Here is a 25,113-nt window from a genome sequence, read left to right on the forward strand (position 1 = left end):
GGTCGGCTGCCGGCCTCGTCCCCCCTGCCGGTGACCGCTCGGCGCCTCCGCCCGCGCCCGCTCCCGCTCCCGCTCCCGCTCCGTCCCGGCTGGTCCCCGGGGGGTCCCGCCCCAGGCCGACCCCCATCCCGCGCGGCCGGTCCCGGCCGGAGGGTCCGGAGGGTCCGGGCTCGCCCTGTCCCTCTCCCCGGGACCCGTCCCGCCTCCGGAAAGGGGGCTCCCCTCCTCCCCCGGACGCCCTGTCTCCCCCCCGCCCCCGGCCCGGGCTGCCCCCCTCCCCGCCCCCGTAGGGCTTCGCCATGGCCTCGGTGTTCGGCAAACCCCGGTGCGGGAGCGGCGGCCCCGACCGTCCGGCCCCCAGCCCGCTCCCCGAGGTCAACGTGGCCATCCTGGGCCGCAGAGGAGCCGGAAAGTCGGGTGAGCGGCGGGCGGCGGGCGGCGGGCGGGCCACTGCACCCTCTCGGCCTCCCCTCACTCCGGGGGCTCCCCAGCACTCAGCACCCCCGCCGTCCCCTCCCCCCAGAACCCTGGCCCCCCGCCGTCCCCTCCCCCCGACCCTGGACCCCCGCCGTCCCCTCGCCCCACACCCTGGCCCCCCGCCATCTCCTCCCAACCGATCCTGGCCCCCCGTCATCCCCTTCCCCCCCCCCCCCGACCCTGGCCCCCCGCCATCCCTTCCCGGCTGACCCTGGACCCCCACCGTCCCCTCCCCTCCGACCCAGGACCCCCATCATCCTCTAACCCCCTGGACCCCGGACCCCCATCATCCCCTCCCCCCCCCCGATCCTGGCCCCCCGCCATCCCCTCCCCCCCGATCCTGGCCCCTCACTGAGCATCCCCTCCTGCGTGACCCTGGACCATCCCCTCTCCCCCCGGACCCCCACCTTCCGGATTCCCCCCTCCCCAGAGCCCACCCCGCAGAGGTTGACTTGCACTAGGGGGCTGCCCTAATCCCTCCTCCTCCTCCTCCTCCTCCTCCTCCTCCTCCTCCTCCTCCTCCTCCTCTCCACTCCCTTGGGGCTTCATCCCATTGCGAAGATAAAAACTATGGCATTTGTTAAGTGCTCACTAGGTGCCAGGCCCTGTACTAAGCGCCCGGATGGCTAGCGGCAAAGCGGGTTGGACAGCAGTCCCTGTCCCACGTGGGGCTCACCGCCGCCATCCCCATTTTACAGATGAGGCCCAGAGAAGTGAACTGACTTGCCCGAGGCCACACGGCCGACAAGTGGCGGAGCTGGGATCAGAACCCGCGACCTTCTGACTCCCGGGCCCGGGCTCCAGCCGCTAGATATGGTGTGCAGCCAGAATCACCCCAGCCTGGCACCTCCCCGGGTTTCCCTCATCCCGGCTCTGCCACTGGTCTGCTGCGTGACCTTGGGTAAGTCACTTCGCTTCCCCGTCCCTCAGTCACCCCATCTGCAAAATGGGGAGTAAGACCGTGAGCCCCGTGTGGGACGGGGACTGTGTCCGACCTGATAACCTCGTGTCTACCCCAGCGCTTAGGACAGTGCTTGGCATATAGTGAGCGCTTAAAGACTGCCACAGTTATTATTATGGTTATTTCCCGAGCCCCCTCAGACGGTGGAGCAGCTGGGGTCCCGAAGGGTGGGAGGGCCCTGCTGCGAAAGGTGCTGAGACGCTGGGGTGGGGGGTGATCCATCGGTCAATCGGTGGTATTTATTGAACACTTTCTCCGTGCCGAGCACTGTAGCGACTGCTCGGGAGAGCGCGGTGGAGGATCCCTGCCTTCGGGGAGCATACGGTCTGGCGGGAGGGAGGAACAGAGGGGGAGGGAGATGAGAGGGGTCACCTCCATGGGAGAGGGTGGGGCGGACCCCATCTGTGGGAGTAGGGATGTGTAATTCCCGGCTGTCCCCTTGTCACTGCCCAACTTCAACAGGAGTGCAAAGTTGTGGGACCAGACAAGGTGGAAAAGTGAAATCCTCAGCCTCTTAAGAACGGTCCCTTCCCAGCAGGTTTAGAGACGCAGGAAAGGGAAGAGCCCAGGCTCCTTAACTGGGATCCGGCGAGCCAGGATTAGAGGAACTGCACCCTGAACGCTCTCGATAAGCCCGCCCTTGATGAAGAAAAGGCTGATGATGATAATAATTGTGGTCTTCGTTAAGCGCTGACTACGTGCCAAGCGCTAAGTGACGTTGCTCCGTCTTGTGGATTTTCTATCCCCGGAATCTGTTCCCTCCTCCCCCGGGAGCATCACCGGACTGGAGGCAGTTAAAAGTTCTATCCGGTGTGCCTCCGCCTCCAGGTTTTTCAGAGAGACTTTTTCAAGGAAAATTCTTCTTATGGCTCTCATTTTCCCCTTGGCATCACGCACAGAGGTGTGGATAATCAATCAGTTGCATTTCTTGCCCACTTCCTGTGGGCAGAGCTCTGTGCTAAGCACTTGGGAGAGTACAGTACAACAGAGGTGGTGGGTACGTTTCCTGCCCACAACATTCTTACAGTCCAGGCTCGTCACGGGCAGGGAATGTGTCTATTAATTCTGTTACGCGGTTACATTTGCTCGGCCAAGCCCTTAGACGGATCAGGAAGGGATCAGTAAATACGACTGATTGATGGATTGATAGAGAGGAGGAAGAATATCTGTGCAGTCGGTCCCGGGGACCAACCCCCCCAGACCGAGGAAATCAAGAAGCAGTATTTATTGATGTTGTGTAGCAACTGAATATCTTGAATCTCTCCCCAGCCTTTAGTGTAGTGTTTGACACACAGCGAGCACTTAACAAATACCACAGTTATTTACGGAGTGCGGAGGAGAAGCAGCACGGCTTAGGGGAGAGAGCTCGTGGTTGGGAGTCAGAAGGTCAGGGGTTCTAATCCTGGCTCCACCACTTGTCTGCTGTGTGACCTTGGGCAAGTCACTTCACTTCCTCTGGACCTCAGTTCCCTCATCCGTAAAAGGGGGATTGAGACTTTAAGCCCCACGGGGGACAGGGACCGTGTCCAATCTGATTTGCTTGTGTCCACCCCATTGCTTAGCACAGTGCTTAACAAATACCAGAATTATTATTATTATTTTTATTCCAAGCATTTGGGGGAGCACAGTAGAGTAAGGAGACACAATCCCTGCTCTCAAGGAGCCTACAGTCTAGAGGAAACGTCTCATCAGTCGACGTACCTGACTGGAAGGTGGATTTTCCGGCCCCCAGATCCCACTATTTATCTCCCCCATTAGAGGGCAAGGTCCTCGAGGCAGGGAATGTGTCACTTCTTTATTATTATTATTATTGTTCTTGTGCTTGACGCTTAGTAAGCACATGAATGCTTACTAAGCGTCAAGCACTGTTCTAAGTGCTGGGATAGATACAAAGTTGGTCACAGTCCCTGTCCCACATGGGGCTCACAATCTAAGGAGGGAGAACAGGTTTTGAATCCTCATTGTACAGGTGAGGAAACCGAAGCCCAGAGGAGGTCCCGCGGCTGACAAGTGGTGGAGCCGGGATTTAGAGGGAGGAGAACCGGGAGAGGACAGTATCAGCGAAGCTGAGGTTGGATAACGTTTCCAGGAGGGGGTGGTCGACAGTGTCGAAGGCAGCCGAGGGGTCGAGGAGGATTAGGACGAAGTTGAATTTGCCAGGAAGGACATCGTCGGTGACCTCTGAGAGGGAGATTCCCGTGGAGCGAAGGGGATGGAAACCAGATCGGAGGGGGTCAAGGAGGGAATTGGAGGAGAGGAATAGCGCCTCTTCCCTGCTGGAACTCCCAGGCCCTCCGGTCTGTCCCTAAAGCCCAGGCAGATTAGAAGTGCGGGTGGAGGGAGGGGGCAACACAATATGAACGGATGAACGAACGAACTCTGGAGCAGCCGCCGTCCATCAGGCTGACATCCGGGCCAACCAGGAGGCCTGCTCGTGCTGACCGACCCTATCTAAACCAGTAGTATCCAAGATGGTTGGCCAAACTTTTCTACTTCCCAGCTGTCTTTTGGTTGGACTGGAAAAGGAACAGGACTCGCATGACCGATCGCCGTCGGCTACTGGGAAATGGATGCGGCTTTTGCCCCGGGCCGTTAGAGCTCCTTTGCCTGGTGTCCGATCGGTCCCCGGGTCTGCTGGTTGGGAGAAGGCGGCAGAGTATCTGAATCTTGTTTTCGCGTAGAAAAGAAGCAACCTTTCCAAATTGGAACCCGAGGTCCTAAATAATGAAATGGCTGTCTCCGGCCAGCCTTGTAAATCCAAGTGTGATATATTCCCAGTGCCCTAAAATCTTGGAAGAGAGTTAAGAAACATTTTTTATACACTGCTTTATACTTTGGAGACCAACGTAACATTTGGCTCGAATTTGACCTTCAGTTGCTAATTTCGAGCGGAATCCCTCTCCCCCTTTCTCGCCGTTAGATGTGGCAGGCGCAGAACTTGATATACTCAAAACTACATAATTAAAACATATGTGGAAGATGCGGGGGAAAGAAAAAAATCTATGTTGAAAAGTTTGGTTGGCTCGTTGAATTTGCAGGGGTTATTCTTGTAAAGCGTTTGTTCTCTTCTGGAATTGAAAAATTGGATTTTTTTTTTTTAAATCCCAGCACTGGAATGATAAATCACAACCGTTAGAGAGCTTACATCGCTCTCTGGAGATTGATTGTGGAACCAAGTTCTAGTTTGGGTTTTTCACTTCTCTTCTTTTCGCTTTCTTCTCCTCAAACTCCAGTTCCGGCAAGCGAGATTTCATCCGTCCTCCCTGTAAATGACAATAAAATCTGCCTCCCTCGTATAGGTTTTTCTGAGCCCTCTGCAAAGAGCGGGGAGGAGACAGCATTCTTGGGCTGCTTAACTCTTTTTAACATTTCAGGTTTATTAAACTCCAAACAGATTCAGCACGAAATGTTTTTTCCATTAGTTAACCAAAGGAAAAAAAGTCAAAACAAACAAACAAACCCCAAGAACCATGTGTGTAATTTGAGGGAAATTTAATCCACATGTTTCTGATTCCCTTTGACTGGAAGGATCAGAACATTTCTGTCTGAAAGCTGTTCGGTGGTCCAAGGATCGCATTAACCAGCCTTGAAAAACCACATTCTCCCCTTAAAAGCACGTCTCCTTTTTGGCCAAGAGAGGATTTGAAGATGATCAGAGGGGCTGCTGAGGGAGAGAGAGTGAGGAGAGAGAGAAAGAAAGACCATTCTCTAATATCTTTTTTTGTAGTTGTTGCTTAGCGCTTTTATTTTTCCCAAGAGCTTTCACATCAGTTACCACATTTTATCTTCACAGCCTCACTAGGGTTGGGAGAGGGAAGCGGTTTTATTTCCATTTTACAGATGAAGAAAAAGAGGCCCAGAGAGGTTCAGTGACTTGCTCAAAGTCACACAGCGGGCTGGGGGAGAGCAGGATCCAGAATCTCTGGTTCCTCTAGGCCCTGCAGGGAGTCTTCTCTGTGATGAGGCTGGCCAGGTTTTTACCTCTTCTGGAAAAGATCCGAACCTCCACTCCAATGGAGAATTTTTTGTAGCTCCCAGTCGCAGTGGCTTCCTCCTTCCGAAATTTACCAGGGGTGATTAAGGCTCAGTCCCCTGGCCCAGTTGCCTGGGTCACTGCCCTGAAGAGGAGGAGGACGGGCACCTGAAAGGACCGTGGAGAAACCGAGGCGAGACTTTGGCTTTTTCCTCTCCTTGGCCGCCGGGTCTTAGAAAACCTGCACTCCCGGCCTCTCCCACTTCCCAGACTTGGTACATACTGTTCCCCTCATCTGGAATGCCCTCCCCGCTTCTTTTTTGGGAAAAAAAAAGCGCCCATCTCTTCCCTCCTACTCACCTCTTCTTTGACACTTCCAAGATTAACCCCCTCCAATCAACTCCTCAGCACTTCTGCAAATAATAATAATAGTAATTATGGCATCTGTTAAGCACTTACTATGTGCCAGGCACTGTTCGAAGCGCCGGGGTGGATACAAGAGAAGCAGAGAAGCAGCGTGGCTCAGTGGAAAGAGCCCGGGCTTGGGAGCCAGATGTCATGGGTTCGAATCCTGGCTCTGCCACCTGCCAACTGTGTGACTGTGGGCAAATCACTTCACTTCTCTGTGTCTCAGTTACCTCATCTGTAAAATGGGGGTTAAGACTGTGAGCCTCATGTGGGACAACCTGATTACCCTGCATCTACCCCAGTGCTTAGAACAGTGCTCTGCACAGAGTGAGAGCTTAACAAATACCAACATAATTATTATTATTGTTACAAGATAATCAGGTTGGACACAGCCCCTCTTCCATGTGGGGCTCAGATCTTGGGAAATGATTTTCACATGTCTGTGCTTAACAAGTTTACAATAATAGATGTGCCTCTGCCTAGTTTGTGGCAGGTTTATTTGGGTCTTCCTTATTTGAGTGAAATCAAGGGTATTTATTGAACGCCCATTGTCTGCAGAGCCTTGTGCTACGTATTTGGGAGTGAGTAGATCTGATCGCTGCCCTCAAGGGGTGGTAGTAATAATATTTATTAAGTACTTATTTTGTGCCGAGCACTGTACTAAGGGCCGGTAGAGAATACACAAGTGGGAATTAGGCACCGTCCCCCGGACGGGGGTGGGGTTGCTCTGGAGAGAGAGCGTAAATTACAGAGAGGAGGAAGAGGGATATCCTCTCCTAGAGAAGCAGTGTGGCCTAGTGGAAAGCGCCCGGGGCCAGGAGTCAGAGAACCTGGATTCTGATCCTAGCTCTAGCTGTCTGCTGTGGGTCACTTCACTTCTCTGGGCCTCAGTTTCCCCACCTGTAAAATGAGGATTAAATCCCACTCCCTCCTGCCTAGACTGTGAGCCCCATGCAGGGCAGGGACTCTATCCAAACTGATAACCCTGTATCTATCTGTGTTATTATACACTGGCGAACATAGATGGATAAGGAGGGTAGGAAGTAGCTGAGGAGAAGCAAACCCATGGAACCCGGTCTTGTGCCAGAGTTAGAGAACCTCTATTTGCCATCTAATAATAATATAAATATATTATTTTATTATTGTTGTCATGGTATTTAAGTGCTTACTCTGTGCCAAGCACTGAGAAGGATACAATACCATCAGACACAGCCTCTGGCCCACCTGCATCTCACAGCTAAAGGAGAGACAAAGCAGGTAATAGAACCCCTATTTTGCAGATGAGGAAACGGAGGCTCACGAGAAGTTAGGGAGCTTGCCCCAGTTCCCACAGCAGGCAAGTGGCACGGAGAGGGGATTAGAACCCAGTTCTCCCAGTTCTCAGGCCCCAGGCTGTTTCTCTTAGGCCCCGCTGCTTCTAGAAAGGGTCGAGACCCACAGGAATTGTCGTTTAAACAAAACCTGGACCACCGGGGAGATCTTAGAGAGGGCCACGGTCTAGCGGACAGGGACCGGACCCTGGATTCTTACCCAGGCACCCCCACTTCTACGCTGGGTGACCAAGGATGAGTCACTTCACTGCTCTGGGCCTCGGTTTCCTCCTCCTTAAAATGGGGGATTCAATATCTGTTTTTCCTATTTAAGCTAAGGGAGAGAGGCTGTCCTACCTAATAATAATAATTATTGTATTTGTTAAGTACTTGCTATGTGCCGAGCACTGTTCTAAGCACTGGGGTGGATATCAGCTAATGAGGTTGGACACAGTCCCTGTCCCACAGTCCCAGAAAAGTGAAGCGACTTGCCCAAGGTCCCACAGCAGACATGTGGCAGAGCTGGGATTAGAATCCGCGTCCTCCGACTCCCAGACCGTGCTCTTTCCTTTAGGCCACGCTTCCTTCCGTGCTGCTGCTCCCTGATTACTTTGTATCTTCCTTGGTACTTAGTACAGTCCACGGCACATAGTAAGCACTTAACAGATACCATCGTCATCATTACTATTATTATTGTTATTATTTTACCCCCAAAGAGATTTCAGGGAGCCCGGCACGATGCCTCCACCTGACCCAATTTTCCCTCGACAAGGATCCCCCGGGACTCCTAAACAAACGAGCCCGAGGCTGAGTGGCACTTAGTACAGAGCTCCGCACACAGGCGCTCAATAAATAGCTGTTGCTCGATCGGGCCGGGTCTAATCTCGGCTTTCCTCGCCTCTTTCAGCTCTGACGGTGAAGTTTCTCACCAGGCGGTTCATCAGCGAATACGACCCGGATCTGGGTAAGCTGCCCCACCCCCGTCTCCCCTGGGGCCGGATGGTCTCTTCCTGCCCCGGCGACCCCTGGGTTGGGGGGCAAGGGGTGAGGAGGAGGACCGGGGTCTGTCGGCCGCTGAAGCTCCAGGTCCCCAGGGAGACTGAGCTGTCACCCGTGGGGAGAGGCCCTATCTCTGCCCGGGGATTGACGGAGTTCATCCAACCGCCCCCTCCCCTCTCTTCACCCCCTCACCTGCCCCGGTCCCGCTGTTTTGGGGTGACCAGCCCGGTAGCCGGGATGGATTCAGCCGGCGGTGGGAAATGAGCGGCAGAACTGACTCCCAAGGGGGTCTGGCCCCGACTGTCTCCCCCGGAGTCCCCAGGGCAAGGAAACGGAGCCTCGTACAGTTTGTGAGGCCCGATCCCCCGCCCTCGAACCCCATCTCCCCCTGCCGAAGACCGTGTCCGATTCCCTCCTGAGTATTCTTTCCCAGCCCTTTATACAGTTCTGTGCACACGCTAAGCACTCAATGACTCCTATCACTACCATTTCTCTCCCTCTTTTCTTCTCCCCTATGGAATTTAAGTGCTTATTATGCGCCGGGCACTGTACTAAGTGAGGGGGTGGATGCAGGCAGATCGGGTTGGGCGCGGTTCCGGTCGTTCATTCATTCGATCGTATTTATTGAACGCTTACTGGGTGCAGAGCACTATTCTGAGCGCTTGGGAAAGTACAATACAACAGGGAATAGTGACATTCCCTGCCCACAACCCCGTTTTACAGATGAGGACACTGAGGCCCAGAGAGGTGAAGTGTCTTGCCCAAGGGCACGCAGCAGACGAGTGGCAGAGCCGGGTCTAGAAGCCAGGTCCTCCGACTCCCAGGCCCTGGCTCTTTCCACTAGGCCACGTTGCTTCTCCTCCTTCCCTCCTCTTCTTCCCGTCTCTCTTCTCCCTCTCCTTTCCCCCTTCCTCTTCCCCACTCTCTCCTTCTTCCCTTCCCTTCCTCTCCCCTCTCCTCCTTTCCTCTTCCCTCTCTTATTCCTCCCCCTCACCCCAACCTCCCCTTTCCCTCACTTCTCCCCCTTCCCTCTCTCCCCAAAATTTGGCCCCTTCCATGCCCTCTAGTAAAGTGGCTGGAGGTGCAGGGAGAGGCGGAGGGAAGTTGGAGAGGCAGAGGGAAGTTTGACGCCCCCCAGGGTGACCCCTTAACAGTGAGTGGAGCCGGAGGGCAGGGAAAATATCTCCTAATTCTGTTATATTGGACTCTCCCAAGCGCTTAATACAATGCTTTGCACACAGAAAGTGCTCAGTGATCATCACTGATTGAGTGATGGAATCAGAGTGTTGGTCACAGTGAGAATTACCTGTTGGTCTTCGTATTTATAGTGAAACTGCATGGCGAAGTGGATAGAGCACGGGCCTGGGAGTCGGAAGGACCCGGGTTCTAATCCTGACTCTGCCACTTGTCTCCTGCGTGACCTCGGGCACACCTCACTTCTCTGGGTCTCAGTTACCTCATCTGTAAATTGAGGATTGAGACGGAGAGCCCCTCATGGGCCAGAGACCGTGACCAACCCGATTTGCCTGGATCCACCTCAACGCTTATACGTGACTGATACGTAATAAGCACTTAACGAATGCCACAATTATTATTAATTACTATTAATGAAGGGATTTCTAGAGCACTCCCTGAGTGCGACATACTGTACTAAGCACCTGAGACCCATTTCCTGCCCACGAGAAGCTTTTACTTCGTACGGGCCGAGTCAGAGAATTTAGGAGACAGAATTTTACAGCTGAGAGAGGAAAAGGTTTCTATTTTTTGACATCCCGCCCCGTCACCCGGGAGAGGTCAGATGCAGTAGTGAATTCTCGTGTTGTCTATTTTCCCAAAATAAAGAATCCCGCTTCTCCGCCCAAGAAAGTGTTTCTTAGCTACGGGTGCAGGAATTTGAGTTAGTGTTTTGGACCTTCCCTGGTTCCAGGAAAAGGAAAACTTTCCACTTTCCATTGGTTGGTCAGAGTCCTGCCCAGGCCCATCTATGGCAAGTCAAGTGATCTCTGAGACACCCCCCTCCCGCCCCCAAATGGCTATTATTTTGACGGATTTGATCGAGTCATTTGTAAAATGGGGATTGAGACTGTGAGCCCCACGTGGGACAGGGACTGTGTCCAACTGGATCTGCTTGTATCCACCCCAGCGCTTAGTACAATGCCTGGCACATAGTTAAGCGCTTAACAAATTCCATAATAATAATTATTATTGCTTACTATCTGCCAAGCACTGTACTAAGCGCTGTGGTATCTACAAGGTAATCAAGCCCCATTGGATCTCCTAGTCTAAGTAGGAGGAGCACAGAACAGAACAGGGAGAACAGAATCCCCATTTTGCAGATGAAGGAAGCGAGGCCCAGAAAAGTGAAGTCACTTGCTCAGAGCCCCACAGGAGACAAGCGGTGGAGCTGGGATTAGAACTCAGGTCCTCTGACTTTCAGGCAGGCCCGGGCTCTTTCCACTAGGCCGCCCTGCTTCTTAACGTGCGTGTCGGGCACATCGCTTGGTATCAGTAGATCTCGGATTTGGGCCGCCCCGTAGCCCGGGACATTTGCATTCCTCTACTTGGCCGATGAGGGGTTGCTTGGCAACCGGAGGCCCTAGCGTCCGGTCAGCCGGCGAGGGGAGGTCAGAGAGACCGGGCCAGAGTCCGAGCGGCGGGGGAGCGATGAGGGCTGCTGTGAGGGACTGGCGATAACCATGATGTCGAGGAAAGCGGAAGAGGCTGGGGACCAGTCAGGGAGCAGTCGGTGAGGTGAGGGAATGGTCTTCATTCATTCATTCAATAGTATTTATTGAGCGCTTACTATGTGCAGAGCACTGTACTAAGCGCTTGGAATGGACAATTCGGCAACAGATAGAGGCAATCCCTGCCCATTGACGGGCTCGCGGTCTAATCGATTAGACTGTAAGCCCGTCGATTAGACTGTAAGCCCGTCAAACGGCAGGGACTGTCTCTATCTGTTGCCGACTTGTTCATCCCAAGCGCTTAGTACAGTGCTCTGCACATAGTAAGCGCTCAATAAATACTATTGAATAAATAAATACTATTGAATGAATAATCGGGGGAGACAGACGGACAAAAACAAGACAACTTAGTCACGATAAATAGAATCAAGGGGATGGACACCTTATTAACAAAATAAATAGGGTAATAAGGAAGGGGCTGAGGCCTAGTCACGGAGCAGTTGGTGAGATGAGGTAGTGGTCTTCATCGGAAGGGGCCGAGGCCTAGTCAGGGAGCAGTCAGTGAGGTGAGGGAACGGTCTTCGTCGGAGGGGGCTGAGACTTAGTCGGAGCGGTCGGTCAGGTGAGGAGATGGTCTTCAAAGGAAGGGGCCGAGGCCTAGTCAGAGAGCAGTCGGTGAGGTGAGGGAACGGTCTTCATCGGAGAGGCCTGAAACCCAGTCGGGGAGCAGTCAGAGAGGCGAGGGAATGGACCTCATCGGAAAGGGCTGGGGCCTCGTCGGTGAGGGAATGGTCTTCATCAGTTACCTGGATGAAACAGGTCTGAGGTGACCCCACTCCACCCCCCCCCGTCCACTGGGAGCCGACACCCCACCCAACCCAGGAATTCCTCTCCCGGTCAATCCTGAGCCCTTATTGAAGGCACATCTCCTCCAAGAGACCTTCCCTGACTAAGCCCCCTTTTCCTTTTCTTCCACTCCCTTTTGTATCACCATGACTTGCTCTCTTTATTCACTCCCCCCACGTCCCCACAGCACTTATGTCCATGTGTGTCATTTATCTGTTTACATTCATGTCTGTCTTCCCCTCTAGACTGTAAGCTTGCTGTGGGCAAGGAACGCGTCTGTCGTATTTTCTATTGTTCTCTCCTAAGTGCTTAGTACAGTGCTCTGCACTCAGCATGCGCTCAGTTAATACGACTGAGTGAATGGCTGCTGACTGACTGACTGAGATCTGGAAGCAAATGGGTCCAGCGCTTGAGGAGCCCCGGGAAGGTCAGTCCCCAAGAGGCGCTTGTGTCCAGAGGAACTCTGGAAATGGACGGACCCCCTACCCCCGGCCACACGGAGTGGAAGACGTGGACCGTGGTATCCCAGCGGTCCACCTTGAGGCTCAAGAGAATGGAGTCCTTGGCGTCTGAGGCCAGACCAGCAGGCCCTCAGTGTGAGGGGAGGATGTGGGGGTCACCGGGAGACCGCAGGCCCATCGAGGGCAGGTTGGGGTTGGCGGGGGCCGGGGCCCAGTGGCTGGTCCCCAGGGAGTGGACGGGGCCAACGGACCATCCTTTCTGGGAGCAGACATTCCTCTGGGACCGGAGCTTGAATCCAAGGTTGCTGGAATCGTGAGCAGGCGAGAGCCCCGGGCCCTGGATAAATGGAAACTGACCAGTCAGTCGGTCATATTTACTGAGTGCAGAGCACTGTACTAAGCGCTTGGGAGAGGACAGTGGAACAGACACATTCCCTGCCCAGAGTGAGTTTACTGTCTAGAGGGGGACCAGACATGAATAGAAATAAATAAATCACAGATAATGGACAGAAGCGCTGTGGGGTTGGGAGGAGATGAATAAAAAGGAGCAAGTAAGGTTAACGCAGAAGGGAGTGGGAGAAGAGGAAAGGAGGGCTTAGTCAGGGAAGGCCTCTGGGAGGAGATGGACCTTCAATAAGCTTCTGAAGGCAGGGAGAGTCAGTGTCTGTCGGATATGAGGTCCAGCACGCTGGAGCTTGGGGATGTAGGTCAGAGTCTCACTCATTCACTCATTCAATTGTATTTATTGAGCACGTACTGTGTGCAGAGCACAGGTCTATGAGGCAGGGGAGAGGACTCTCTGGCCAGCGGCGCCCTGACACAGTGAGGGAGCGGCAAGAGCACGATACCGGTGGACTGTCATGTCTGGGGGCCTGAAGCTTCACCGTCGAACCTCTGGTAGAAGCCCATGAGGCTGAGATTGACCGGAGCCTGGGTGTCGGCTGCGGTAGTCTCGGGAGCTCCCCCAGGCCAGTGTCTCCCCCGACCACCGTCCCCTGAGCTCGCATACTCACCTTCCCATTTTTAGTCCTGGCCAGTGACTGAGGCGGAGAGGACAGTGAGGTGGGCCTTCTCACTGGGCCTCGATCTCGCCTGTCTCACAGCCGACCCTTGGCCTACGTCCCGCCTCTGGCCCGGAACGCCCTCCCTCCTCAAATCCAACAGACAATTACTCTCCCCCTCTTTCTCACATCTTATTGAAGGCCCATCTCCTCCAAGAGGCCTTCCCAGACTAAGCCCCGCTCTTCCTCCTCTTCCGCTCCCTTCTGCGTCGCCCTGACTTACGCCCTTTGCTCTTCCCCACCCCCTCCCAGCCCCGCAGCACTTATGTATCGATCTGTCATTTTAAGTATTTGTATTGATGCCTGTCTCCCCTCCTCTAGACTGTGAGCTCATTGTGGGCAGGGATGGTCGCTGTTTATTGTTGTACTTTCCCAAGTGCTTAACAGAGTGCTCTGCACACAGTAAGCGCTTAATGAATACGAGAGAACGAATGAATGAGCGGAAGGCCCAGTCAGTCGTTCAGTCAATCGTATTAAGCTCTGTCTGTAGACCGTAAACTCGATGCGGGCAGGGAATGTGTCCATTTATTGTTCTAGCGTACTCTCCCAAGTGCTTAGTCCCGTGATGCACGGTAAGCGCTCAATAAATACGATTGAATGAATGAACTGAGCGCTTACCGTAAGCAGAGCACTGTACTAAGTGCTTGAGAGAGGACAATATAATAAGATACATTCCCCGCCCCCAGCGAGCTTACAGTCCAGAGGCCCAGCGAGACAGCCACCGAGGACGGGAGGCTCAGGGCAACTGCCCCATTTGCCCAGTGGCCGACAAGCATTTCCGGTCACCGGTGGCCAGGGTGAGCGAGGGAACGAGAGAGGAGGGCCCAGAGCTGGCTGCCAGCTGCTCCCGGGAGCTGCTTGGGCGGGAGTTTGTCGACAATTGCCGTGGAGGAAAGAGCCGGTCCCAGCCAGGCTCCTGAACCGGACCCAGGGGTCCCACCTGTGGGGGCCGGGAGAGAAGCCCAGTAACCTGCCCCGTCCCGTTCTGTGTTGCAGAAGACACCTACACCTCTGAAGAGACCGTAGACGGGCAACCGGTCCTGCTAAAGGTGATGGACACGGCCGACCAGGTAGCCCTCGGGAGCTGGCCCGCGCAATCTCAGCGGCCGGGGGCCGGGGCGGGATGGGGTCCCCCGTGAGGGCGGGGGGCCACCTAAGCAGATCCAGAGGATTGCAGCGTGAAGGGGAAGGCTGGCCCCCGCCTCGACCCTGATTTGCTGACCTCCGGACAAGGCCCTGAACCTCTCTGGGCCTCGGTCTCCCGACCTCCAGAATGGGGAAATTGATCTCTCCGCCCCCGTCCTGCTTCCCCGGGCCGTGGTGGTGATCGATCAGTCGATCCGTGGTATGGATTGAGTGCTGCGTCTGTCCTCTCCTAAGCGCTCAGTACAGTTCCCGGCACAAATTGCATGAGAAGAGGGGGCAGGGGCAGGAATTACAGCAGAACTTGGGATAGTTCCCTGGTCGCGAGTCTCTGTTGCGCAGATGACTTTCTGCCCAGACATACAACCTCCTCTGTGCTCACGTCAACAAGTATACACGTGCCCATGGATACGTGCCCACACATCTCCACTGGCACCCATTCGTTCACGCTCGTCTGGGAACACGCATACACACAACCCGAAAATTCAGCTTTTGAATCCGCTCCCTCCTTCTGCTACTCTCACTCCTGTTTTCTGTTCTAAGATCTGAGGTAGATACAAGTTAATTGGGTTGGATTCAGTCCCGAGCCCGTGTGGGGCTCACAGTCTAAGCAGGTGGGAGAACGGGAAAACCGAGGCACGGAGAAGCTAAGTGACGTGCCCGAGGTCACACGAAGCAGCAGAGTTTACACTCCGATAAAGGCGAGATTAGAATCCAGGTCCTCCGGCGCCCAGGCCCTTTCCGCTAGGCCACACTGCTTCTCTGCTTCTTCCATGTTATCCAGAGGAAGGCCCCTTTCGGGCACTGAACCCACCCGGCTGCTTCTAAATCGAGCAAATGCCATAAGTCATCAATCAGTGGTATTTATTCATTCATTCATTCAATAGCATTTATTGAGCGCTTACTAGGTGCAGAGCACTGTACTAAGCGCTTGGAGTGTACAACTAGGCAACAGATAGAGCCGATCCCTGCCCATCGACGGGCTCACAGTCTAATCGGGGGAGGCAGACGGACAAAAACAAGACAACTTAATCGCCATAAATAGAATGAAGGGGATGGACACCTCATTAACAAAATAAATAGGGTAATACAAATATATACAAATGAGCAGAGTGCTGAGGGGAGGGGAAGGGAGAGGGGGAGGAGCAGAGGGGGGAAAGGGGGCTTAGCTGAGGGGAGCTGAAAGAGGGGCAGAGAGGGAGCAGAGGGAAAAGGGGAAGCTCAGTGTGGGAAGGCCTCTCGGAGGAGGTGAGCTCTCAGTAGGGCTCTGAAGAGGGGAAGAGAGTGAGTTTGGCGGAGGGGAGGAGGGAGGGCGTTCCGGGACAGCGGGAGGACGTGGCCCAGGGGTCGGCGGCGGGACGGGCGAGGACGGGGGACGGAGAGGAGCGGGCGGCAGAGGAGCGGAGCGTGCGGGGTGGGCAGGAGAAAGAGAAGGGAGGAGAGGTACTGAGCACTCACTGGGTGCTGAGCACTGAACTGAGCACTTGGGAGAGGACAACGCAACAGAGTCGGTTGACACGTTCTCTGCCTACCACAAGCTTGCAATCCAGAGGGGAAGACAGACATTAGTATCAATTACGGATAGGGATATAAGTGCTGCGGGGTAGAGGGAGGGGTGAATAGCTATATCCCGGGCCTAGTGGAAAGAGCCCGGGCTGGGAGTCGGGGGACCTGGGTTCTAATCCCGGCTCTGCCAGGTGCCTGCTGTGTGACCTGGGGCAAGTCATTTCACTTCTCTGTGGCTCAGTTTCCTCATCCACAAATTGGGGATGAGAAACCTGCTCTCTGCCCCTTCAGCCGCGAACCCCGTGTTTGAGAAGGGGTGTGTCTGCCTTGATTATCTTCGATCTCCCCCAGTGCTGGGCACAGGGTAAGCGCACAGTCGGTACCATCGCTATTATAATTATCCCCGGGAGAACTCCTGTGGCCTAGCAGGATGAGCCCGAGGCTGAGAGTCAGGAGACCCAAATTTGGCTCCCAGCTCCGCCCCCGACCTAACCGTGTGTCCTTGGGCAAGTCGATTCGTCTCCCTGGGCCTCAGTTTCCTCACCGGTAAAATGGGGATAAGGTAAAAAATTGTAGTATTTGTTAAACGCTTACTATGTGCTGGGCACTGTTCTCGGGGCTGGGGTAGAGACAGGCAGATAATAATAATGTCGATGATGGTGTTTGTTAAGCGCTTACTTAGAGAAGCAGCGTGGCTCGGTGGAAAGAGCCCGGGCTTGGGAGTCAGAGGTCATGGGTTTGAATTCCGGCTCTGCCGCTTGTCGGCTGTGTGACTGTGGGCGAGTCACTTCACTTCTCTGGGCCTCAGTGACCTCATCTGTAAAATGGGGATTAAGACGGTGAGCCCCACGTGGGACGACCTGATGACCCTGCATCTACCCCAGCGCTTAGAACGGTGCTCTGCACAGAGTAAGCGCTTAACAAATACCAACATTATTAACATTATTATTATGTACCAGGTACAAGACCAGCAAATCGGGATAGATACAAGCAGATCGGGTTGGACACAGTCCCTGGCCCATGTGGGGCTCACAGTCTTAATCCCCATTTTACCGATGAAGTTACTGAGTTGCCCAAGGTCACCCAGCAGAGAAGTGGCAAAGGCGGGATTAGAACCCAGATCCTTAGTGATGAAAAACCCGGGCTTGGGAGTCAGAGGACGTGGGTTCTAATCCCGGCTCCCCCACTTGCCTGCTGCGTGACCTTGGGCAAGTCACTTCACTTCTCTGGGCCTCAGTTAACCTCATCTGTAAAACGGGGATTAGGACTGTGAGTCCCACGTGGGGCAACCTGCTTACCTTGTATCTACCCCAGCGCTTAGAACAGTGCTAGGTACACAGTAAGCGCTTAATAAATACCATCATCATCACTAGGCCACGGCGCTTCTCTAGAGCCCCCTGAAGAGCAAGGACTGTGTCTAATCTCATTGCCTCGTCTCTGTCCCAGCGCTCAGCCCATAGTAAGCGCTTAAGAGACACCCTGATGATCACGAGTAAACCTCCCCCTCCCCCCGGCCCTTAGCGGAGCAGGTGGTCCCAGTCACGGTGGTCCGGTCCACGGCGTCCGCCCGAGCTCCCCCGGGAGGCGACGGGCCCCTTGGCCGGCGCTCAAACGCCCCCCTCGCCGCGGGAGCCGGCCCGTCTCGGAACCCCGGCCGGGGCCCCGGGGCCGGGGAACGGCGCCGACCGCCCTCCCGTGATGCCTCCGTGTCTCGGCCCGGTAGGACGTGCCCGTGAGCTGCGAGCGTTACCTGAGCTGGGCTCACGCGTTCCTGGTGGTCTACGGCATCGACGACAAGGGCAGCTTCGAGGGCTGCCGGGGTTATCTGGACATCATCGCCCGGCACGCCAAGGAGGCCCGGCGGAGGCCCCGTCCCGTCCTGCTGCTGGGGAACAAGCTGGACCTGGAGCAGTACAGGTGACCCAACCCCGCAGCGGGCCGGGGGGCGGTTCTCCGGGACCGAGGGGGACACCCCCCCCCCCGTCCCCTCCCGCACACCAGAGGGGCGAAGACCCCCACCCCTGGCTTCCCCCCTGCAGTCCTTAGGCAGTGCGGACGATGGCTTGGATCCGGGACGGGGGCTTACCGAGTGCTGGACAAGGACTGTTTGTATTCACCCCAGCGCTTACTACGCCGCCCGACACATAGTAAACCCTCTAGACTGTAAGCTCGTTGTGGGTAGGGAATCTGTTTATCATTGTATCGTACTCTCTCAACCGCTTAACCAAGTACTCTGCACACCGTAAGCGCTCAGTAAATAAGATCGAAGCGCTTAACAAATACCACATACTTTATGATGATTATTATTACTGTACCTGCTGAGAAGGGGGCTCTTCTTATTTATTTTTTTATTGGTATCTGTTAAACGCTTACAATGGGACAGGCTTGGTACTAAGCACTGGGGTAGATACAAGGTTGGGCGCACTCCCTATCCCACTTAGAACTCCCAGTCTTAACCCCCATTTTACAGGTGAGGGAACCGAGGCACAGAGAATTGAAGTGACCCACCCAAGGTCACCCGGCAGATAAGTGGAGGAGCTGAGATTAGAAGCCTGGTCCTCTGACTCTCAGGCCCGGGCTCTTTCCATTAGGTGCCCTGCCCACAGCAGGCGTTCAATAAATAGCTTTGATCTATCGATGTGCCGACGACTACCCTCCGCCACGGCGGGGATCATGCCTCCTCGCTCTCTTGGACTCTCCCAGTTGCTTAGCACAGTGCTCCGTACACAGAAGGCACTCCAAAAATACTACTGATTGATTGATCGACGTGCCCGGCGGTAGACTATCCGTTAACCCCCTTTCTCCCGCCACATTTGATCGGGTCTACTCGATTTTACTCTCCCAACTGACTCTCCTGAGTCTGCAGAGTAAGCGCTCAAAAAATAATAACGATGGCCTTTGTTAAGCGCTTGTTACGTGCCGAGCACTGTTCTGAGCGCTGAGGTAAATACAAGGTCATCAGCCCCTGGCCCCCGTGGGGCTCACGGTCTTAATCCCCATTTTGCCGTCTTAATCCGCCTGGGCCCCGCTGCTCACTGTAAATCCCCGGAGCGGGGGCCCAGAGGAGTGAAGCGATTTGCCCAAAGTCACGCAGCAGACGAGTGGGGGAGTGGGATTAGAACCCAGGGCCTCCTGGCTCCCAGGCCCCGGGCTCTATCGGCTACCCCCGGCCGCTTCTCTGACTGAAGCAGCGTAATGGATTGGGTCTTCCCTTGCTTTGCCACCTGCCAACGCCGTGGCCGTGGGAGACCTTCCAGCGAGACGTACCTGGGTCCCCGCGGAGGGGAAGAGGGTGGCTTTGGGGCTGAGGCAGGTCGCGTGCGGCCGGCCGGGACCACAGCCTCGGTAGCCCAGCGTTTTCAAATGGCTGACGGGGGCCCATTTTACACTGGGGGCAGGGATTGTGTCTGTTTATTGTCGTATCGGACTCTCCCAAGCGCTTAGCGCAGCGCTCTGCGCACAGTACGCACTCGATAAGTACGGTTGAATGAATGAATGATGTGTCGGAGACTGGAACCCCCCCCCCCACCCCCCCTTCCTACTCCCGTGTTTGGTCCAATCAGATACTTTTTACGCCATATGTACATTGCGCTAAGCGCCGGAGTGGAACCAAGAGAATCAGATCAGATACAGTCCCCCGTGCCACGTGGGGCTCACGGTCTCTGAGCTAGACGGAGCCAGTACGTCAACCCCATTTTACAGATGAGGAAGCTGAGGCCCAGAGAGGTTAAGTCTTGCCCGGGGTCACGCGGCAGGCCGGGGGCTGAACTGGGATCGGAACCCGAGACTCCTGCGCTCTGGCCCCTAAGCCGCGCTGCCTCGCCCCCGCGGTTTGGCCTCGGTGAGGGCGATGGGCAGGGCCCGGTCGGCAGTCGGGGTTCGGGGGGGGAGATGAGAAATGCCCCCCAGCGCTTATGGCTGTGTAGCTCGGGGAGGCTCCGGGGATGGGGGGCGGGGGGACACCCAGTCGGGTGAAGCCGTGAGGGGATTGGGGCAGGAGCCCTCCCTCAAATGCCACCCTGTCTCCCTCCCTCCCCGGGGCCGTTCTCGTTAAAGCAGCGTGGTCCTGGGCCTGACGTATTGGCGTTATCCACCTGACCGCCGCTCCCCCCGACTCGCCTGTCGCTGTTCTTTCTCTCCCGCCGACCTTCCTGCTGCCCAGGGGGCTGCTCCCTCCTGGACCCCGCTGCTCGCTCAAAGTACCCAGAGCGGGAGCTCCGTGACCCTTGACTCCTGTCCCGTGACCTTTCCTCCGGGTCCGGGGGTGGGCACGGGGGCTTTCTCCTCCATCGCTGCCTGCTCCGCTCCTCCTTCCGCTTCCCTTCCTCGCCCTAGCCGGCCTGGGCGGCTCCCGGTGCAGCTTCCGCGGCTCTGCGGGAGCCGGGGGACGAGGCCCGGGGAAGATATCCGTCGCTCCTTTCCAGACCTAGGTCAAGGTCTGCCTTGGGGCCGATGCCTCCTGGGAAGTCTCCCACGGGGGAGGCTTCTCATTGGCCCCGCAGTTAGGACAGCGGCTGTACCTAATGCTGATAATAATCAGAAGTGGTATTTTTTTTGGTTTTTTTAAACGGTATTCGTTAATGATAGTAATTATAGTCCTTGTTAAACACTTCCTACGTGCCAAGCACTGTCGCAAGCACTGGGGTGGGTACGAAGTAATCGGGTTGGACTCGGACCGTGTCCCACATGGGGCGCACGCTCTTAGTCTCCATTTGACAGATGAGGGCACGGAGGCACGGAGAAGTGAAGTGACTCGTCCAAGGTCACGCAGCGGACATGCTCCTCTTTCTGCCTCCCCTCTCCTTCTCTCCCTCTTTCTCCTCATTCTGTGTCATCTCCCCGGCTTTCTGACCCGGGGGCAGCCGGTCTCCACCGACCCCGCTGGGCTGTGTTGACCTCGGTCCCCTTCTGGCCAGCGGAGCCCTGCAGCTCATTGTCCGTCAGAGAGTTTCTCCCCCGTGGCGATGGCGCCTGTCGAGTCTTTCAGGCGTCTCAAGGTTGCCGTTTAACCTTGTTCCCTGCCCAGTTTCAAGCCAGATCCTACAGGGCTGCCAGCGGCTCGGTTTTCCTGGGGGAAGGGAGGCGGAGAGTGGGGCGGGGGGGTGAGGGGCAGCAGTTGAGTTTATTTCGAGAGGACCGCGGGGGTGGAGAAATGGGGGCGACTCGCCCAGCTGGCGGGTGGCCGGATTTGCCCCTGAGGCGAAGGCTTCCCTAACCCAAAGCCCGGAATTGCAAGGTCCCGGCCGGCCCGTCACTGACACGTCCTGACATTCCTGCTGCTTTTTTTTTAATGGCGTTTATTAAGCGCTTACTATGTGCCAGACATTGTACTAAGAGCCGGGAGAGAGACAAGCTAATCAGGCGGGACACAGTCCCTGTCCCAGACGGGGCTGACGGTCTTCATCTCCACTTTAAGATGAGGGTACTGAGGCACAGAGAAGTAAAGTGATTTGCCCAAGGTCACGCGGCAGACTATCATAATAATGCTGGTATTTGTTAAGCGCTTACCATGTGCCGAGCACTGTTCTAAGCGCCGGGGGAGATGCAAGGTAATCAGGTTGTCCCACGTGGGGCTCACAGTCTTCATCCCCATTTTACAGATGAGGTAACTGAGGCCCAGTGAAGTGACTTGCCCAAAGTCATGTGGCTGACAAATGAGGGAGCCGGGATTAGAACCCAGGTCCTTCTGACTCCCAGGCCTGTGCTCTATCGATGAGGCCACGCTGCTTCTCTTTTCTCCCGCCTCTGATTGGAGCGGCCGTGGAGTCTCTGGGCACTGATTGCTCCGATCACCCGGATCGGTCGATCCATCAGTCAAATGTATTGAGCGCTTACTGCGTGCAGAGCACTGTACTAAGCGCTTGGAAGAGTAGCCCAAAACAGAGTTGGCAGACACATTCCCTGCCCGCAAGGGGCCTACAGTCCAAAGGTGGAAGATTGAGTGGGAGATCTGAAGGATGATGAGGGCTCGAGGAATCAATCAGTCCATCAATCGGTGGTATTTATTGAGTGCTAACTGTGTACTAAGTGTTGGGGCGAGTACAATACAACAGAATTAACGTTCCCTGCCCACAGCAAGCTAGAGGGAAAACAGCTATTCACCTGAAGAGGGACGTGAACCCTGGACCCTCCGATTAAACGTCTGCTATTCCACCGATTGAGCTATCCGGGCAAGAAGTCCCTGACCCCTGAGGTTGTGGATTTCGGGGATCGAGGGATAGCAGTGTTCTCAATCAATCAGTGGCATTTAGAGAGCGCTTACTACGTGCAGAGCAGTGGACTAAGCACTGGGGAGAGTTCTCGATGGAGAAGGGGAGATTCGGAGAAGAAGAAGGCTTGGGAGGGCTTACGAGTGACTCGGTTTGGGCCGGGTTCAGTCGGAAGTGCCGGTGGGAAATCCAGAGGGGGGCCAGAGGCTCGGCGGTATTTATTGAGCGCTTACCGGGTGGAGAGCACCGTACAGGGAGGTTGGGAGAGTACAGTCCGTAAGCTCGTCGGGGGCAGGGAATGTGTCTGTTTACTGTTATATTGTACTCCCCTAAGTGCTTAATACAGTGCTTTGCACACGGTAAGCACTCAATAAATACAATTGAGTCGGTACGGCAGAATTAGTAGACACGTTCCCTGCCCACGAGGAACTTACAGTCTAGAGGATAAGCAGGATCGCAGGTAGACAGAAGTCCGGGGTTGGAGAGGTAGATTTACGCGTCGTCGGCGTAGGGGTGGGTGGTGGTACCCGAAGCCGTGTGAGGTCCCCAAGAATAACATCAGTAATAGTAACGGTCGTCTTTGTCAAGTGCTTACTATGTGCCAAGCACCGTACTGAGGGCCGGGGTAGACACCAGATCACCAAACTGGACCCGGTCCCCACGTGGGGCTCACCTAGGAGGAGGAGTAGGGATCAGAGCCCTTCATTTGAGAAATGAAGTGACTTACCCAAGATTCATTCGATCGTTCGGTCGGATTTATTGAGCGCTGACTGGGTGCAGGGCACTTGCTAGGCGCTCGGGAGAGTACACTACGACGAAAAACAGATTCCCTGCCCACAGCGAGCTTACGGTCTAGAGGTGGGGAGGCAGACATCAATAGAAACAAGTAAATTAGTGACGGACATGTACACGAGTGCCGTGGGGCTGCGGCGGGGGAAGAGGAGAGGAAGAAAGTCAGGGCGACGCAGAAGGGAGACGGAGAAGAGGAAAAGGGGGTGCTTAATCTGGGAAGGCCTCTTGGAGGAGATGGGCCTTCAGTAAGGCTTTGAAGAGGGGGAGAGTCATTGTCTGTCTGATTTGAGGAGGGAGGGGGTTCACGTCGAGAGGCAGGAAGTGGGCTAGGGGTCGGCGGTGAGATAGACGAGATGGAGCGATAGTAATAATCATCATCATCATAATAGTATTTGTTAAGCACTTACTATGTGCCAGACACCGTTGTAAGCACTGGGGTGGGTCGAAGCAAACCGCGTCGGGCATAGTCCCTGTCCCACGTGGGGCTCCCAGTCTTAATCCCCCTTTAACAGATGAGAAAACTGAGGGCCAGAGAAGTGAAGTGACTTGTCCAAGGTTACACAGCAGATGAGTGGTAGAGGCAGAACTAGAACCCAGGTCCTCCGACTCCTAGGCTCAGACTCTTTCCACGTGTGGGTGTGTGTGCGTGAATCAGTCGATTGTATTTACTGCACGCTTACGGTGTGCAGATCGGTGTACTAAGTGCTTGGGAAAATACAGTACAGTAGTAAACAGACGTATTCCCCGCCCCCAATGAGGATACAGTGTGGGGCGGAGGACGGACATTAATATAAATAAATAAATGAGGAATGTGGACGTGAGTGCGACAGGGCTGGGAGGGAGGATGAATAAAGGGAGCGAGTCAGGGCGACGCGGAAGGGAATGGGAGAAGAGGAGAGGAGGGGCTATTCAGGGAAGGCTTCTTGGAGGAGATGGGCCTTCAGTAAGGCTTTGGAGGAGGGGAGAGTGTGTGTGTTTGTGTTGGGGGGGTGGTCGGGAGGGTGGGAGGCTGGGCAGGGACCCCCCGCCCTCCAGAGAGACTCACCTGTTCCCGTTCCTCCCCGCCAGGCAGGTCACCAAGTCGGAGGGCGCGTCCCTGGCCTCCAGGTTCGGCTGCCCGTTTTTCGAGGTCTCGGCCTGCCTGGAGTTCGAGGCCGTGCAGCGCGTGTTCCACCAGGCAGCGCGCGAGGCCAGGAGGGGGATGAGGCCCAGCCCCCCGGCCCGCCCGCTCTTCATCTCCGAGAACGAGAAGCCCTGCCCGGCCCCGCCCGGCCCCACCCCCGCCCCGCACGGCCTGGCCAGCTGCACCTTCAACACGCTGTCCACCGTCGGCTACAAGGAGATGCCCTCCGTGGCCCAGGCCAAGCTGGTCACGGTCAAGTCGTCCCGGGCCCAGAGCAAGCGCAAGGCCCCCGCGCTCACCCTGCTGAAAGGCTTCAAGATCTTCTGAGGGGCCGAGTCCGGCCCGGCCCCCGCCCCGACTCTGGCCCTGACCTTGACCCCGGCCCGGACCCCGGCCCGGACGGCGTGGGGCAGGGAGCCTCCGGTCACATCGCCGGCCCCCCCCCCCCCCCCGGGACCCCAGGCTTGGGGGAGAGGCTCCTTGCTGGCCCCGGTGTTGGGGGTCAGGGGTCACTGCCTCTGCCTCCGAGTGACTGACCCCCCCCCCCCTCGCTCTCCCCCTCCCATTGCCGCCCAGTTCTAGGCAAGGGCCGCATCCCTTCTCTCTGCCGTGCTGAGCGTCGGACGGGGAGGCGGTCGGGTGCGGGGGCGAGCCGGCCGAGCCGGGAGGCCCGTGACCCTCCCCTGCGGTGGCCCGAAGCCCTCGGGGGAGCCACCGGAGGCTAAAAGAGGAAAGCCTGAGGGAGAGGCCCGGCGTGACTCTCCGGGGCAGGGGGACGAGGGTCGCCTGAGGTCCCGTGCTCGATTCCCACGGGCCCGCCGGCGTCGGAAAGAAACGGCCAGACTTCCGCGCGCAGCCCCGACTCCGGATTTGGGAACTCGCCGTCCTCGAGAGAGGGAACGGTGGAAAGTTTCAGTGACTAAAAGTGGCCAGGAGTTGCTAAGACGTGGGAGGGTCTTATCGCCAGAACTGTGGGAAAATGCGATGCGGCCTGAAGCCAAGGCTGATGGGGAGTTCGGCCTTCGTTTCCAGCGGCCCCTGGTGGGTGACCTCTCTAAATAAGTCGGGGGGCGGCGAAGGGGGGTGACCGACGCCTTACATTTCCCCCGTTGGGGTAAAATGATTATTATAATATAATAATAGATACTTGTTCGGCGCTT

General features: G+C 55.9%; 1 protein-coding gene across 3 annotated transcripts; it reads left to right on the forward strand.

Moving 5' to 3' along the window:
- The first annotated feature begins 265 nt into the window (after window positions 1-265).
- On the forward strand, window positions 266-24,680 carry RASL12 (RAS like family 12). Of its 3 annotated transcripts, none has more exons than XM_029066695.1 (5): window positions 266-417; window positions 8,037-8,093; window positions 14,177-14,250; window positions 17,553-17,746; window positions 23,899-24,680. In XM_029066695.1, exons 1-5 carry the CDS (start codon window positions 300-302, stop codon window positions 24,278-24,280), a joined length of 825 nt encoding a protein of 274 aa, XP_028922528.1. In that variant the 5' UTR covers window positions 266-299; the 3' UTR covers window positions 24,281-24,680. The 3 variants fall into 3 exon arrangements, with proteins under 3 accessions (XP_028922528.1, XP_028922529.1, XP_028922530.1); XM_029066696.1 differs by lacking the exon at window positions 266-417 and adding an exon at window positions 1,211-1,378; XM_029066697.1 differs by lacking the exons at window positions 266-417; window positions 8,037-8,093 and adding an exon at window positions 11,983-12,085.
- The last annotated feature ends 433 nt before the right edge of the window (window positions 24,681-25,113 follow it).

Source organism: Ornithorhynchus anatinus, chromosome 5 (genome assembly GCF_004115215.2).
Source record: "Ornithorhynchus anatinus isolate Pmale09 chromosome 5, mOrnAna1.pri.v4, whole genome shotgun sequence".
NCBI lineage: Eukaryota > Metazoa > Chordata > Mammalia > Monotremata > Ornithorhynchidae > Ornithorhynchus > Ornithorhynchus anatinus.

Excerpts from the sequence above, each read along its gene's own strand:
- RASL12 (XM_029066695.1), top strand. The coding sequence starts at position 300 with ATGGCCTCGGTGTTCGGCAAACCCCGGTGCGGGAGCGGCGGCCCCGAC. Across the intron at positions 418-8,036 it reads CAGAGGAGCCGGAAAGTCGG|CTCTGACGGTGAAGTTTCTC; the intron begins GTGAGCGGCGGG and ends CGCCTCTTTCAG. Across the intron at positions 8,094-14,176 it reads CGAATACGACCCGGATCTGG|AAGACACCTACACCTCTGAA; the intron begins GTAAGCTGCCCC and ends TCTGTGTTGCAG.